The sequence below is a fragment of the Gouania willdenowi genome, chromosome 4, assembly GCF_900634775.1.
Source record: "Gouania willdenowi chromosome 4, fGouWil2.1, whole genome shotgun sequence".
Taxonomy (NCBI): domain Eukaryota; kingdom Metazoa; phylum Chordata; class Actinopteri; order Blenniiformes; family Gobiesocidae; genus Gouania; species Gouania willdenowi.
The window spans coordinates 30358279-30376616 of NC_041047.1; the positions used below are offsets into that span (position 1 = coordinate 30358279).

Below are 18338 nucleotides of genomic sequence, written 5' to 3' on the forward strand. Positions count from 1 at the left end.
ATCCTCCAGCTGGGTCTGCAGCTACAACGTCAACATTCTATGGCAGGGCTTTGGTTTGAAGCTCCAGCTGTTAGTAGCCTACACACCCTGAGAAACTAAAATAACATTTAAATAATATATGTTATTAGAATTCCCTGATGCCTTCTAAATACCTAGTGATACATTTAAAAGACAGATGACAGGCTAAATCGTGGCTCAGACAGGCTGTCATACTGACACACATCGAGGGAGGGATCTGAAAGTTACTGCACCTTTAATACCTTAAACTGAAGTTCTTTCACTTTGGGCAAAACTGAAAAACTTCAAAATGATCTTTTTCCCACCGTTAATTTTAAAACCTTTGAGGATGTAATCTCTTTTAGCAGAGGGTAGCAGGTTAGCGGTTTACCAGTTGGTAACTGGCACAGCGGTGGGCGGTCCTCTGTCCTCCCGGTTGATGCTATCTCACAGCGGATGACGCAGTAAGCTCCAGCAAACATGGCTCCTTTTCCGGACGAAGTGGATGTTTTCACTGGGCCACACTGGCGAATGAAGCAGCTGGTGGGACTGTACTGCGATAAGGTGTGTGTTAAATACGGTATCCGCTGGTTGTTATTTTGTAAATCTCAATTTTGCTTAATATTTACCGCTGTGGCTAAAGCACGAGAGCACGGAAGCTAACGAGCGTCTAGAAGCCGTGTAGATTCCAGACTTCAATACGGATTCTGCCAAAGCAGACGTTTGCTTGGTTGACATGTCACCCTAATGCTATAAAATATCTTCATCCAGCTCCTTGAAGTGTGTGTTGGATTTTAGTGATGATTAAATAAATCACCCATTAACTAACAAGCTTGTTAGCCTAGCCAACCTGTAGGGTGGCGGTGTTATGCAACGCGTTTGCGTTTCACAAGCCGTTTCTAATGTCTACACTGTATAGTCTGAAATACAGAAACCGGAAAATATATATATTTTTTTTTTACATTTTCGTGAAACGTGACACTACGCATTTGTTTTGCTCAGGTAGCAACAGTGGCTAATGTACAGGGGTATGCTAACGTGAGATTGCGCATGTCCGGTCAGCACTGTGATGACGTCAGCCGTCAGTGTTTACATCCTCCTTTATAGAGAGGTGCTTTGTAAGCCATATCCTTGAATAACTGTGATGAATACTTAACATGTGATGACATTCAATGTAATTAATTCATGATTTCATCTTCATCCAATCACTGGATTTAAGACAAAACGAGTAGAGAACAGGAAGTTATTTGTGCCTGAGCTTTATTACAGTATTCCAATTTCATTAGGATTAAGGGACTTGCTCAACATTACACAGTGATGGTCCTGGTTGGATTCAAACCTGGCACCCTCTGATTACGCCAGCACCACGTTATGAATAAAGGGGGCTCAGGGGGAGTTTGGTAGGACAGACTCAGCTGTGTAGCAGCTCTCACTTTCATTGTAATTCTCAGCTGGATCACAGTAAAACCACTGACTGGACACTGGGCTGTGCATTTGTTTCTGTTACAATTATCAAGACAATGCTTTGATTCCACGTTGCATCACAATACATAACTGTTAGTTTCATCCTCGATTTTCTCCTTTACTGCATGTAGTTACTTTTTCATCAGTGAATACAATCAGTTTTACCCCCATTCTTTATTATTTAGTAAAACTAAATAAATACATTTTATAGGTCTAGTACACTTATAGCTGTGTCCATGCTTCTTTGAATAACCATGGCAACAGTTCAATAGCTAAAGTAAGGACGGCGGTCCTTCATGATAATCTGTTCCACGATCACGTTAAACCGGAGGCCCTACTACTGTAGAGATCATTTGGCTTCAAGTTCCCCTTCTTTGCAGAAGTCGGAGTTTGTTTTGAGGTTTATGAATTGGTGGCAATTACATTTTAAACTAATGTTCAGTTGACAGTGATAATACTGAGGGTGTACTCACACTGGCAACCAGGGCCGTTCCTAACCAGCTCTGTGCATGTGTGAAACCATGGGGGGCCATTGTCTGGCCTGCGTAGGTGTGAACGGCACTGCAGGGGGGTTAACGGCCCGATGGTCCTGCTGGAAGAGGTGGTCCAAACACCGTGCCAGACTGGCACGGTTGGCCGCGCATGCGCACGCACAACTCGACTCGCGCGCAAAATATGATGACGTTGGTACCGCGCGACGCTTTACGGCACGTAAACATCCGCATTCCGCAATGATAGCGGTGTCAGAAGTGCTCGTTAGCCGATGAAAAGTTCAGAGTTGGCGTTACCTGATATATATATATATATGAACAACACCACAGAGAACTCATGGAGGAAGAGGACAACATGGCCGTCAAGACTTCTCTTTGATCAGCCGACAGCGGGACAGTAACGGAGTGTAGCAGGTCATCATCAGGTTCGGGTATTTCCGAGAGTATAAATATACATATAAACACACATTACTGGTAAATTAACCCATATAAACCAGAAAATATGGAAATGGGACATTGTACTGCTGCTAATGTATAAACAATATAAATATATATGGTGTTTCAGTGTTCTGGGACACATACTCACAAACTCTGGAGAATGAAAACAAACAAAGTGTCATGGGGAGCAAAGTGTTGTGTATTAATTTATTCATCTAAATGTAACCAAAAACAGAACATCACAAATACAAGCCCAAATAAATGAAATGTCTGAAAGAAAGGGTAATAATTTTCCAAACAAAAATCAATAAGCCAGAAATAAAGTGCAACCTTTAAAATGTAACATGAACCTTAAAAACAAAACATTTAAACATTGGAAGTACAAGGATGGGAATATTATGACACCAGAACCTGGAACAAGACTGCAAATTGTTGCAACTATTTATTTATTTTTAATCTTATTTTAGTTCTCTTCTTAGGTCGTGTCGTGTTAGTGCACTTGTGGCAATACCAATTATCAGTGTGTGGAGTTCCTGTTAGTCCTGCACAACTATAATGAATTGCTCAGAAATCTACATGTGTCCTGTTCTCAAAATACCAGTAATATGTTACACATTTGCAGACGTAAAATGTCCCATTTCTATATTTTTTGGTTTATATGGGTTAATATACCAGTAATGTGTTTATATGCATGTTTATACCCTCAAAATTACCATGGAATTTTGGGTTTTACTCGGACCCCTCATCATCACGTCTCTGCAGAAGAAGACCCTCCGCTGCACCTCAGCACTTTAACAACTCACTAATTTCATAATTTAAATACACTATTTCTACCTTTGTTTTTCTGTTTGCATGTCGTTTGCTTTGTATTAGATAAAATGGTTTCTCCAACAGTTGGTTAAATCTACACATTTATACTGTATATAATGCACCTGCAGGATTATGTGTAACAATAATCAGTAAAATTAGCTGTAAACACATTTTGTAGAACTAAATGTAAAGTTATGCTGTGAACAGAAAGCAAGGAAGACAAGCCAGATCATTCTAAACTTTAGAATATAATACAATCATAACTTTTAATCATAAATATGACTCTTCTCAAAACAACAAACTTTGATATCTTTGTCACACAATATCTAAGCTTCCAGTGAATAATTTACAAAAAAAAAAAGTTCACTGATGGTGACATTGAGATCTCAATGTCACCATCAGTGAACTTTTTTTTATTTGTAAGTTATTCACTGGAAGCTTCTCTGGTGGCATGTGCAGTAGTTGTTATTATTATTATTGTATGAAGCCAACATTACTGCAGCTCTGCACATCATTGTTGTCCTGTTTGTATTTTTATACAAAGACTTAAAAACAATCTGAAATTAGTGATGACTCAAGTAAATCACCTTTATTATGCATTTTAACAATCTGTTCCTTAAGTCTCTAAATTATTGAAACAATTAAAAACATCTAAAAAATAAAATTACAGAAAATTAAATAATCATTTAATATACATTTCAATAAATAAGTGCATCCCATGTTGACTCTGAGTTTTATTCTGTCTGTTGTCTGTAGAAGTGATGGGTCTAGACCTGATGATGGAAACTAGGGTCAGCTCATGGTTTTAATGTCCAGGGAGGGGCGTGGCCACTCTGCATGGACTTAAAGAAGAAGAAATAAAAGAAGAGTTAATGTCATGTTCATCAAAAGGAAAACTGAATGTGATGGAGATTAATATGCTCAGATGGACACAGAAACACACATAAAGTTTAAACAAACATACAAATACTCTGTCCTAAATTGTCTCACATTAAAAGCATCTATTTACACTTATATTAATGTACACAAAGACTAGCTCCACAAAATCAGAACGACATTTATTGATCCAGAAATTAAACTGATCTTACCTTTATAGGCTCAGTTTCCTCCTTTGTTTTCAAATCCATTTGAACCTCCATTCATGGTGGTTTTTATCGTCAGAGAGAGTCTTTCATTTTTAATAAATCCACCGTTATTTGGTCTGTTTTAATCTCTTTCTTTCTCACTCACTTGGTTCTCAATGTTCCTCGTGTCGATTTCGTCAAAACAAAGCAGCATCTTTAATGTTTCTGTTACGTGTGAGTAAAATTACCGCAATGTACCAACACTGGCTGTAAAGAGCAACTTATTATCTTTCATAAACTGGTGGAATTTCTCCGATAGAACAAATATGAGCAGAGTTATGGTCATTTAAATTAACGTGATGCGTTCAGGGGCCCTGGGAAACCCAGTCCGTGAAAAGAGCACGTGTCTGGGTAAATCTTGGTTTATAGTTACCCTACGCAACAGAAAATATGAAATTAACAGAATGTACTGTCAACAACAAACCCAGAGTCGCTTAATGGTGACGTAACGCCATACGTGTGTCATAAATTAACGTGATGATGTGTTTCACTGTGGGAACCGAGTTGAGCTGGTGATCACGTCCATTCAACCATGCCAGAAAAGGGACAGGGAGGGGGGGATTCCTGCTGTGAGCTTGGAACGGCCCCAGTTGCCAGTGTGAGTACACCCTAAGTGTTTATATTAGTGCTGTAGGCATGAAGGCGATGATTCTGCAGTTTGTTCCACTTCTTTGTAGTAAAATACAAAAATGATACTGAAACAGTAAGACTTAAAAACTGAGTTTGATTAGAATATATATTAAAAAAATACATTGAAGAAAAATGTTTTGAAAATGGAAAGCACCAAATACATCTGCTCACTTAATCACAGACCCACATTAAAAAGCACATTTATCGGTGTCAGTCAGTAGCACACTGAGCGTTTCAGTGTTTGGAGCTCATTTTGTTCTTTAGAACAACTTCAATAGCTTCTAGGGGTGTCCAGATCCGATATCGGCTATCGGTCCAATATCAGCCTGAAAATGAATATCAGATTAAAATTTTCATTTTTTTTTTTTTTTTTGCAATTAATTTTTTATTTATTGTATTCAATTGTAGAATACTGTAGATATTATGTTAAAGGTTAAAATTGATGTAATCAATTAATTCATAATATATTGGTCAGTTTTTCCTCATACCTACTGTTGCTGACGATTGTTGTCTGTTTGAGTAACATCACTTGATAAAGCCTTTTCTAACATTCCACACTACAAAATTAGTAATTTTTGTTATTGGTTGATACGCAAGGCTGCAATATCTGCATCATATCGGAAATGAAAAAGTTGTATCGGGACATCACTAATAGCCTCCACCCACGTAGGATGTCTGATGGTGCTGCTGATCAATGTACCTGGTCGGGTCTGTGTGAGTGGCTTTGGGCTGGAGGAGGGTCTTCTACTTATTATTAGAGGTTGTAAATTAACAGATTAGTGCTCTAGCGCCCCGTCAAGTTGAGGTCAAAAGCTGAATTGTTGGGTTTCATTTTTAGTATACGTGACTGTGCCGTTCTCATTCATTTATGGGGTCTTGCGGCCCACGTGCGTAATCGACACAAAATTCCTCAGCGATCGATGTATTGTGCAACTCTGCTTTAGAGATTCTGTCCAATGGTATTACTAAAGTTTTATTGAATCTGATGACTGTAATGCATGTGTGGGATGTTTGCACTGATACCAGTGAAAGAGCTGAGTTGATGAAGTGCTTGTTTCATTATGTTTCTGCAGCTGTCAAAGACCAACTTCTCCAACAACAATGACTTCCGCTCGTTCCTTCAGTCGCTGTGTGCCACATTTAAGGAGTTTAAGATGCACGAGCAGATTGAGAACGAGTACATCATCGGACTATTGGAGCAGCGCTGCTGCACCGTCTACAACGTTCACTCTGACAACAAGCTGTCAGAGATGCTGTCCCTGTTTGAGAAGGGCCTGCAGAGTGTTAAGGTAAACAACAGATGTGATGTCTGCTAGCCTTAATTATTGTAGTGGCAAACGCATCGCTTGTTTGGTACAAAAATGGGTTTGGAAGAATTACTTGTGTGGGAAAAAATAGTATGTGCCTCATTTAACTCCATTTACTCTATCGGACATGTTTTAGGAGTTGGGGATCAAACATAACTAGTCTAAGAAAAGGCCATTAAGGCTCTGATAAAACATGTAAACTCAGGTTAGAAAGGTGCACTCTGTGTGCAGTGGAAAGCATTATGTGGCACTGTACTAGGTGCAGGGTTGGGGTCAATTATAGTTATAACTGCCTAATTGGTAATTACAATTATGATGTAAATATAATTGTAATTGTATTTTAAAAAATCTGTTGCTGTTGTAATCATAATGGAGTTGTAATTTAGTTCAGATAATTGACTTTGTAATTGTGATTGTCCGTACCAAGACATAAAAATGGAAAAATGTGGGAATTTTTGTTTTTCTGAGATAAAGCTATCACAAGACCCCAAAAACTAGTTCAAACATGATTGATGAGCACACTTAAACTTTAGTCATTGAGAATGTTATTGTAATTGACTTTGAGGGGAAAATTGTAATTTCAATTAAAATGGGGGAAAAATGCTGGTCCCTGTAATCATAATTGAGTTGTAATTTAACATTGATAATTGAAGACGTAATTGAAAAATATAATTGACCCCAACTCTTACTGGGTGATGTAATTTGTAAGACCGGTTAATTTGAGAACAAATTAGGCATAAATTGACCAAGATTTTTCTGCTGAGCTCATCTGTTTTCCATCATTAATGCAAACGTCAAATCGATAAAATGGGTCATTCAGAATGATGCAGTTTCTGTTATGATAGTTTTTGCTCTTTTCAGTTTCTGAGCACATGGCTTTTTCCGTTTGGTAGGGGTATACCAAAATATCGATACGATATATCATGATATTTCATCCTGCGGTACATTATCGATACACTGGCGCCGATATCGATTTTTAATTTAAATTTTTTTTTTAACACAAATTATGTACCAAGCACAAGTTAAATGTTCTCAGGTTTACAAATTGATTCTAGTATTAGCCCTGAAATGTAAAAAGGTGGTTCTATAAACATAAATGTGTCGGCTACAATAATAAAAAAGTAAACTTAATCCCAAATGCACTGAAATGATGTCAAAACTGTATATATATGTATATCACAAAAGTGAAGAGAATAAAAAGCTTTTCTATGAAAATTAAATCAATAATATAACTCGTTTTTGATGTGTTGAAAGTAATCAAGGACTGTTTATGGTCTGTTTTGTTTTTCTAGAATGAATATGAGCAGCTAAACTACGCACAGCAGCTCAAGGAGAGACTGGAAGCTTTTACTCAGGACTTTCTGCCTCACATGAAGGAGGAGGAAGAGGTAAAACATCCTTGTTATATTATTACTATCTTGTTGACACTTCGCAAAAGAGATGAATACCGTACTGCTGATAAACAATGTAAAAAACTGTAACCATGGTGGAGGAAAGTTGTCTTCAATGTCTGTTTGAGATTTTCTGCTGCTGTCTGTTGGTCAGTGTTGGGGTAATTGATAATTAATTACAATTATGAGGTAATTCTAACAGTAATCATAATTGGAAAAATCTGTTGCTGTTGTAGTCATAATTTATTTTAATTAAGTTCAGATAATTTACTTTTTAATTGTAATTGGCATAGAAATTCTATGAAGTCTCATTTAGAATTTAAAATAAATATATCATGAATAAATGAAATATGTTTCATATAAACTTTTCCCGCTATCTGTCAGTTCTGTTACTATTTACCGGTAAATATGAGTTCAAATCATGGGCTATACTGACAGAAAAAAGGTACAGACACCCACACCAAACATATTAATACCAATATTTTCATTGATTAGGAATCCTAACAAGGAAACCAAGAGATGAAAAACAAATAAGATGATGGGTAATATATTTTAGTGTATTTTGCAGCTGATTTAAGACATGAATCAAAACCGACCCGTTATTATCATAAGAGACCCTAACAGAAAGCTAACACAAGTTAGGTTTTATAGTGTTAATAATTGAATGCTCAGAAATTGTAATTTACTGTAATTAAACTTTAGTAATTGAGAATGTAATTATAATTGATGCTCAGGAGAAAAGTAATAATTGTGATTGGGGAAAAAATGGTGGTTCCTGTAATTGTCATTGAGTTGTAATCGTACATGGATAATTGAAGACGTAATTGTAATTGACCCCAACCCTGCTGTTGGTAAACCAAAGAAGCTTGTTGCAGGTGTTTCAGCCTATGCTCATGCAGTATTTCACCTACGAGGAGCTGAAAGACATCAAGAAGCAGGTGATAGCACAGCACTGCAGCCAGCAGCAATGGGACTGTGCCACTGAAGTGCTGAAGGGCTTCACTCTGTGGAGTCAGGCCGAGAAGCTGCAGAAAGCCTTCAAATACGCCGACCACGAGAAATCCGATTACGGTCAGTTCGTCTCTTTCCAAACTCTGATTCTGCGTTCTCTTTCGACGTTGAATAAAATAGTAACTTTTTAATTTCTGAGATGCTGGTAAACCAAGCTTTTGTTTTATTTCTCCTTTCAGAACTGGAAAAGAACAGGAATTGCTCAACACACATCTCCCAGCTGCCCACAGAAATACTGCTGAGGCTGTTTCATTACCTGGGCCCTGAAGATCTGTGTCGCTGCAGCCAGGTGTGCAGCACCTGGTCAGAGTTAGCCAAGACTGGCTCTTTGTGGAGGCACCTGTACCCGGTGCGCTGGGCCAGAGGTCAGTGTTAACCTCAAAGTCTTGTAGTTTTTATGCTGCGTTTGATTGCACTTGGAACCCGGAAAGATCTGGGTCGTCAATTTCAACCTCCAAGGTAAATGCGTTTTATTCAGTAAGCTCGGAAACATGACTGGCCACAGCAAGCTGATGTTTGTTTTAATACTTTTGGAGGAGCAAAAATACCTACTGGGGAAATATATATTAGCCACTTAAGACTAAGAGCAAGAAAAACGTCCTACACTTTCAGTAAGACTTGAATGCACCAGTGGGGGGAATACTGCACGCTTCATAGAACCATAGACTGTAGAGAGTGCATTGAACTGTATGGTATCATTAATTACGCAGAGCAGTGTTCAAATGAACAGAGTGGGGATGGAAATGCCACTACAGAGTTATTCTACACTTTTTGTAACACACATGCCAAATTAGACAGCACATAAAAGTAAAAGTTGAAGAGAAAGTGACTGTTTACGTCTATCGATGGGTGCCACCATTTTGCTAAAACGTCAATCCGACCGACTCGGGCTGCTTGGATCCTGCCTGAGTTCCCGAGTCGGGGTCCTGAGCTCACGAGCCGTTTTATTGCACTTTTCTGATTCGTTTTGTCGGTTTTATCCGGGTTTCGAGTGCAATCGAATGCTGCCATTGGTGGGAATTATTTTTTTTTTCCACAAAAGATTTCTATTTCCTTATTTATTTGATTGATTTATTTGAGTGGGACAGTGTGTATTAATGTACAACTGAAGTTGTAAATGTACAGGATTCAGCTAAACGCTAATTTTCATCCATAATCCCATGGTGCAGGGGTAGAAACAGATATAGAATACATACATATGTGAATAGCCATGGGCTTCTAATCAAGTATCTTGATTGATCTTTCATGGAGTTGCTCAATCGGCTTTAGTGCAAACGTTCACATTGTTGAAAAATAATTACATTGAGAGAAAATCATACAGTGGAGTTAGGACATAGGATGAAGAAAAGAAATCATGGTGACAATGTCTATTGCAAGGTGTTTGTATGTTTTCCTGTAGGAGATTTTTATAGTGGTCCTCCAGGAGATCTGGACCAGGAGCCAGATGAGGAGTGGGTGAAGAGTTGTCAGAACCAAGGTCGCGCCTACCAGGAATGGGACGAGGATGCTGACGTGGATGAGTCTGGTGAGGGTTTTTCAACATCAAATGCCATGTTTTTGTTGAGCGTCTGCTTGATCAGCGTAATGAGACGATTTCTCTCGTCTTTGTGATCAGATGCATCGAGTCACACCGAAGGCTCCAAAGCAATCAGCATCGCTCAGAGAGAGAAGAGGCTTCTGAACGGGTTTATCCAGAATCTTCTGCCGGTCGTTGGTTCTTTCGTCAAGTCCATCATTCTGGCCTACAGCTCAACAGTCTCAAGTAAAATGGTAAACTGCTGAAAAACTCACTATACTTTCACAAAGGTCGTAATATCAACATGAGGTAACACTTTCCTTAAAGTTTTATACATAAGGCTGACATTACGCTGTCAGCATAATGTCAGCCTTATGCATAAAACCTTAAGTAAAGTGTTACCCAACAGGCACAGTGTGGTGTGTGGTTGATACATAAATGTTTTTTTCATTTAATAAGCTACATAAAGTGATGCTGAATTCTGACATGACGATGACACATGATCTCTGAGCTAAAAGTACTCATGGGTTTTACAGGTTCGTCAAATCCTTGATCTGTGCCCCAACATCACTCATCTGGACCTGACCCAGACTGATGTGACAGATGTTGCGTTTGACAGGTAACGATAAGTTAACTGTGACAGTTTGTAGAGCATGCTCAGTACTCATCTGTGTTTCTCACTCTGCTCTGGTCTAGTTGGTCCGCTCTGGGAGCCTGTCTGTCCCTGGAGCACCTGGACTTGTCGGGCTGTGAGAATATCACTGATCACACTCTGAAGAAGCTGTCGGTCGGGCTGGGTGACATCACGTCCTCCTCTGACAGACGCACAGATCGCCGAGCCAAGCTCCTTAAAAGCACCGGGGGTCCGATCGCACTCCTGGACGAGAGGCAGCTGCACTCGGTGGCACGGAGGAGGCAGGCTCTGGTTTTCAAACAGGGTCCGGACCGCTGGGGGGCCGCACGCACTCCCACTCAGGTGTGGGTGCTGGACACGTCAGATCTGGCTGACATCGAGGACGCGGCGGAGCGTCACGGTGGGATGGGGATGTATCTCCCTGAGGCGGAGTGCTTGGTGGAGACCCAGCTGGTGGGAGGACTGTGCTGCTGTGGGAGGAGCAGGAGGCGTGAACGCAGGACTGGATCAGACGCCTCCTTTTTACACCTTACACAGTACAAACGTAGCGGGGACGTGTTCTGCGGGCACTCCGCCTGCTGCTCACCTGACGTGGCCCTCAGGACTTTCATGGGCCCCCAGTGTCAGTCAGGCACCAGCAGGAGCAGCACTGCAGAACTCTGGACTAAATGTTCCTCTAATGAAAATAGGAATGAGCAGGCAAAGCGTTCCCTGAAGTTTCTCAGTCTCTCTGGATGTTACCAAGTCACAGATCTGGGCCTGAGGTAAATGCATAATAGCTTCACTTTGTAATACTTTGTTCAAATAAGAATTAGTTTAAATTGTTATAACTTAACAGGGAACTGTTTAGAACCAGGGTTGGGCTCAATTATAATTGTAATCATGTAATTGATAATTAATTACAACTATAGCGTAATTGTAATTTTAAAAATCTGTTGCTGTCATCATCATAAATTGTAGTTCAGATAATTAACTTTGTAATTGTAATTATCCAAATTGTGAATTATAATTTAACGCAAAACTGGGGAACCATGTTACAGTTCTACACATATGTAGTTAACAATTATTAAAATATGTTTCATATCAAACTTTCCCACATTTTAACAAAAAATAATTAAACCTAGAAGTATACTGACACAAGAAAGGCTCAGACGCCCACACCAAAAATATTAAAACTTATATTTTCATTGATGAGGAAGCATAATAAGGTATTCAATAGATAGGAAATAATTTAGATGATAGATAATTGTTTTTAGTGTTGAGTTAGGACCCGTTATCATTAGAGATGCTATCACCAGAGGAAGGTCTATTTTTGTTAGGTTATTTATTTCAGGCTCAGTAATAGTAATTAATTGTAATTAACTTTCTGAGGATGAAAATAATTGTAATTGGAAAAAATCTGGTAACTGTAATCGCAATTTAATTGTAATTGAACATGAATTTAAGTTAGAACAGAGATGTCATTCATGCAAGTTTAGAATGGAGTTCATAGATTGGGGGAAAAAACCCTCATTATTCTCCCATGAACTCTGTCTGCGAGGGTTTCAAACTCGTACTTACTAGAGGTCGACCGATCTATCCGGCCGATATATGGACTTTTTTTTTCAATATTGGCCATCGGCCGATTTTACATTTTTTAATTTTTATTTAATTTAGCACTTTAGTGTAGCCAGTAAAGGAAAAAAGAAAGAACACAAAAAACATCCATTCGGATTTATGAATATACAACAACAACAACAAAAGTAATAATAATAATAGCATGTGCATGGGAGAGTTAGAAACCAATAGGCTTACAAAAAAAAAGCTGATATAATAGTATAAGGATATAATATAATAGTGCCTGATCAAATATCCTTATTCTATTATATCCTTAATAGGATAAGGATTTTTGTTTTACTTGGTTGTGTACGGGTATATTTAAAGTTCAATCAATGTTAAGAGTTCTATTAGTGTATTTAATTTAATTTCTAATATATACATTTATATCATGAGTGTTTCAATTGTCTTTCATAATCAATATGCTTTAAAAAAATTCTTCCAATATCAGCTTTAGATATCGTCCATCGGCTAAATTTTTTTAAAATCGGTATCTGCATCGGCCTTTGAAAATCCAATATCGGTCGACCTCTAGTATTTAAACCAACAACAGTGACGTACTGTATGAGTAGCATGTCTCTGAATGGTCGGACCAATATAAGGTGTCTGTGTCTCTGTGTGTGTGTGTTGCAGGGCGTTGTCTCAGCGTGGGGGTCTTCCGTCTCTGGAACACCTGAACTTATCTGGCTGCCTGATCATCACTGAGGTGGGGCTACAGGAGCTGGTGTCAGCATGTCCTTCACTTAAAGACGAGCACTTCTATTACTGCGACAACATCAACGGTAACACCAGTGAAACACAGAAACCTTCCTTAATCATGTTGTAATATTTACTGTATGATCTATTGCTGTTCTGAGGTAAGTGATTATGAGAGCTGTAGCTTTACGTAGCAAGAACCCTAATCATAGGAGTTACATTTAGAACGTAGATGTTTGGTCTCCTACATCTCCAGGAAAAGCCTTAAAGCTGCTTAACCACATGAACAGTGTTTTTTCCAACACATTTGTTATCCAGAAGTTGTTCTCATCCACTAATGATGCTAAAGGGACATTTCTGATGTTTTCAGTGATTAAAGCTTGTTTACAAAGCAATAGTGGATGTTGATCAATGTTAAATCAATATAACAATGAAGTAAAAATACTTAAAGAAACTTTTCCCCTTTGAGACATTTTTGCATTTCTTCTACGACTCCCAATCCCACAATGCAATGCGATGAAGCATGAATGAGGCAGTTTTGTGCCTTGGACATTTGTCTGTGAGTAAATCTAACAGAGGATTGATGAGCACAACTTTTGGACGACATTTAAAAAAAAATGTGATTTTATGTGGAAAAGGCTTAAGTTTGGTCACATTGAGTGTTTCATTTATTAGTGAACGGGTTATCTAGTGACAACGAGGCTGATCATAAGAAATTTTATGAATGCATAGCCCAGGGGTTTTCAACCTTGGGGTCGGGACCCCATGTGGGGTCGCCTGGGATTAAAACGAGGTCTCCTGAAATGTCTAAATGAGCAATTAATAAAAAATAAAAAAAAAACTTATTAAAAGTATATTTTTTACATTTTCTTTTAATTATTATTTTTCAAATACACATCACACAATAAATATAAAATGTAACATATATATGTATATATATATACATATATATGTGTATATTTAACACACTTTAATAAACTTGATCAAAAACTAATTCTAGGACTGATTAAAAGTTTGTGAGATCAAAATGGGGTCACGACCCGAAAAAAGTTTGGAACCTCTGGTATAGCCCGTCATCTGAAGTGGGATTTTACTGTATTTGGTCTAAAATGTCAAATGAATGCAAACGCTTAATGATTTTATTGAAAGCATAACTTGTGCTTTGATGCTCTGCCAGTTATCAGACTGGTCACCAGTAGAACTACTGTAAATACATTTTTGTATTAGTAGATTCTCTCAGAGCTTCCAGCATGTTTTCCTCAATCAGATGATAAACTACAGGTGTAAGAACTAAATGATTTGGCCATATATCGCAATGTTTCACAGCGCGATTATCATATCGATGCAAAAAACATCCAAATCATTTTTTTAATCATGTTTTTTTTAACTTGTGCTAATTGCGCGAGCACATGCGTAGCACGTAAACGCTCAGTCAGTCTGTGTCAGTGAACCTTATTAAACTACCTCACTCCTCAATGCATTTTAATTTGGAAGTTAATTGGACTTTATTTTCATAAAACATACTTTTATCGATGTGGCTACTTTTTTTTTAAAGAATTTATGAACGTAACAGAATCAGAATCTGTTGTAGAAGCAAAAGTTTAACTTTTTTGAAAAATATAATTTGACAGTTTGATAAACATTCCATTTGTTGTTGATATTGGTACCAGGTTTGAGGGCAATTACATATTTCAGTTACAATTACATTATGACTACAGGGACCAGCATTTTTTTCAATTACAATTAAAATAAATTGTTTTTTTTTCTCAGAAAGTCAATTACAATTAATCACAGTTATTGAGCCTGAAATACAGGACCTAATAAAAGTTAAGCTTCCTCTTGTGTTATCTTTCTGGTAACATCTCTTATTTTTTATTTATTTTTAAATGCAACATTATTATTATATAGAGAACAAAATGTAATGACAACAACTCAACACCAGGGGTCATCCACATCATACAAACAGGTTAAACATTTCACAGAGGTCCAATGTGTTAGCATCTCTAATGATAACGGATCCTAATTCAGCTGTAAAATATAATAAAAACAAATATCTATTATCTGATTAGTTTCTCATATCTTGTTTACATTATTAGGCTTCCTAATCAATGTAAATATAGGTTTTAATATTTATGGTGTGGGTGTCTGAGCCTTTTTTATGTCACTACACCCCTAGATTTATATTATTTTAATTGGTAAAATGTAGGAAAGCTTGATATGAAACATATTTTAATAATTAACTACATATGTATAGAACTGTACATAGAACTGTAACATGGTTCAACAGTTTTGCGTTAAATTACAATATACAATTTTTATTTATTTTATTTATTTTAATTTTCATGGCAATTACAAAGTATTTTATCTGAACTCAATTACAATTTTATTACGACAGCAACAGATTTTTAAAATTACAATTATGCCACCATTGTAATTAATCATCAATTATGCGATTACAATTATAATTGACCCCAACCCTGATTGGTATTTAAATTACAGTTAGTCACCTTTTACTTGTTCTTGCAAGTTTAAAAAAAATGAAGTTAATTGTATTTCATAGCATTTTGTACTTGTAAATAGGTTTTAAACGATTTTGGAAAATTATCTAATTGCGATTTTTTTTTCCCTCAATATTGCGATTGCGATCTAATATGCAATTATTTTTTCAAGGGTCTCTTGTCATTTATTTTTCAATGAACACAAGCAATTAATCAATCTTTCATAATAAACCATTTCAGATTTATTTAAAGTTTAAATAAATGTTAAATATACATTTTAAAGCACAGATTACAACAATAAAGCAAACAAATGTGTGGTTTTACCTCCTCAACATATAGAAAGTTTGCACTTCTTATAGTGTAGACCTTTGACAGCCTGTGCAGACAGAAATAAAATAATTGCAGCCTTTGCGATTAGAAAATTGCATTTTATAATATTGTGATAATATCACAAATGCAATTAATCGTTCAGCTTTACTTGTAAAGGTCAAATTTTGTGATACATCGTATCATGACAAGCAAATTATGAATCATGTCATGGCGATGTACATTTAGCTCAGGTCGTTGCAGATAATCAAAACATTTCTCAGTAACAGTATTTACCCTCAAACAGCTTGATGTTCTGTATTGTAGACAGACGCCTAAAGGTGCATTCACACCAAACGCGACTGAAGCAACACGATTACATTAAAATCAATGTAAATGATGCGACCTCAAGTTATCTCCCCTCAAGCGCCACAGTCGTGTTCTATGTGAACGCAACTTTAACGCCTTGCTGTCGTTACTTCCTCATTCACAGGTGTGCGCTGTGCTCTCTCTCTCCCTCTCTTTTCTGCAGGTCCTCATGCAGACACGGCCAGCGGATGCCAGAACCTGCAGTGTGGTTTCAGAGCCTGCTGTCGCTCCGGAGAGTGACCACGCCCCCTACACAAACGTCTCGCTACCCTTTTTTTGCACTTTATCCCGGGAATACCATTTTGCTGTACTTTGTGTCACTTAAAGTTTCTTGATGAAACTTTAGTTGTGCTCTTGTTTCCATGATATTTAAAAGGAAGTAATTCTTTAAAAAAAGATTGTGAATTTGAGACGATTGCTAATGAATATTTTTTTTTTTTTGGTTTGGATAAAAAGTGAGGAAAAAAAAAAAGATCCAATGGTTTTTGTGGTCATCAAACCTTCCTTTCTTTCTTCTGTCACTAATATTCCAACATATTCGCTCAGGTCAGCTCCCGCTCTGCTCATCAGTACCGTTCCCAGATTGTGGAGTCTTTAATTGAGTAGGTTGGTGTATGAACGTACACACAAATGGACTGAATGATGTAAAGACACAGTGATAATGGCACATTAACCCTCGACTGCCCTGAGCCACCATGTTGTGACTTTCATGCTGCTGCTAATACCAGAACACAGTCTGCTACTAATAGAAATAGGAAAACTGGGACATCATATTGAATAATCATTCACATTCACTCATTACTATTAAATGTTGGCTTTTACGTCACCACGTATTTGCACTCCAGCAGGCTGAAAGAGAATGGACCAACGATTTCAAGCAGCAACAGAAGCTAAAAACCAGAGGCTAACATTTCCATGTGATTCTACGAGAGCGGCTGAAAAAAGCAGTTGTTATCTAAGTGTTGCAATTGAAAACATTTAAACAAATGCAAAGAAAAGACAATAAAAGCATCTTGGAGTCAAAAGAACAAGAGTTGTATTATTTAAAACTATACGTCTGCAAAATTGTAAAAAAAACCAAAACCTTATTTAAATGTATATACAGCTTTTTACATGTATGAATAATGGGGATCTGTGTCCTTTGGTAAAAACTACCAAATCAAATTTATGAACTTTAAAGTGTTACTAAAGCTGGGAGGGCTGAATGTGGTCTGTGCACCGTTAGTTTCTTTACCTTTAAATAAAAAAAACACCCAAAGGGTTTCACACAAACCATTTTTTAAGCTAAATCTGTAGCCATAGCTGAGGACTAAAGTACGTCTCCCACATCAGGATGTAATGACATGGTTTTAAAAATAAAAAGCTTCTTCAGAAAATGTTGAAAGCCTTTAAAGTAAAAAGTATATCTTTGACACAATGAGGAGCAACCAAAAATCCATCTATGGACCCAGAATACATTTCTGTTGTGGTCAGATTCAGTAACTGAAACGTTTCTGTCCTTTCTTCATTTAAAGGTCTCATATCATGCATTTTTCACCCGTCTCTATTTGTTCTAAAAACCCCAAAATCATAGTGTTTGAGGTTTGTTTTCCCAAACTCCTGTTTTCTAGAGTTTTAGCCTCTAAAAAGCGACTTTCTGACCAATGGTCTGTTTGCTGCCTGCTTATGCATATTCATGAGTGGGCGTGTCTATCCACTGACTCGCTCTGAGGCAGATCAGTGATCACCAAAGCGATCAAAAACTGCACATTACAGTAAAACACATGGATATTTAAGCAGCTATTATGTGAGTCCGTCTCCACACTGTGTTCATCCAGCAGCAGCAGCTTCAAACACTGGAGTTTTAAGCTGCTAATTCACTTTCTTCTCCTTCTCATCTTTATTAAATACAGTAATAGTGCATTTAAGGTAATTATTTGTTTATCACCTCAACCGTTGCGTCGCATTGGGTCACAAACACGTCAAGTCAAAGGCGATTCGATGTCTGTTCCCTAGGTGCCTACACTGCAGGCACTTCCTGGAAGGGGCGGTTCATAATTCTGGTGACGTCACTAGAATTT

The 18338-nt window shown here is 37.5% G+C and overlaps 1 protein-coding gene across 1 annotated transcript; it reads left to right on the forward strand.

Annotated features, from left to right (window-relative positions):
- The first annotated feature begins 253 nt into the window (after positions 1 to 253).
- On the forward strand, positions 254 to 17306 carry LOC114462246 (F-box/LRR-repeat protein 5-like). The gene is made up of 11 exons (XM_028444936.1): positions 254 to 561; positions 6028 to 6243; positions 7554 to 7649; positions 8528 to 8723; positions 8843 to 9028; positions 10063 to 10188; positions 10279 to 10433; positions 10716 to 10798; positions 10876 to 11577; positions 13043 to 13191; positions 16442 to 17306. The coding sequence occupies exons 1-11, from the start codon at positions 478 to 480 to the stop codon at positions 16516 to 16518; spliced, it is 2070 nt and encodes a 689-aa protein (XP_028300737.1). The 5' UTR covers positions 254 to 477; the 3' UTR covers positions 16519 to 17306.
- Positions 17307 to 18338: the final 1032 nt, after the last annotated feature.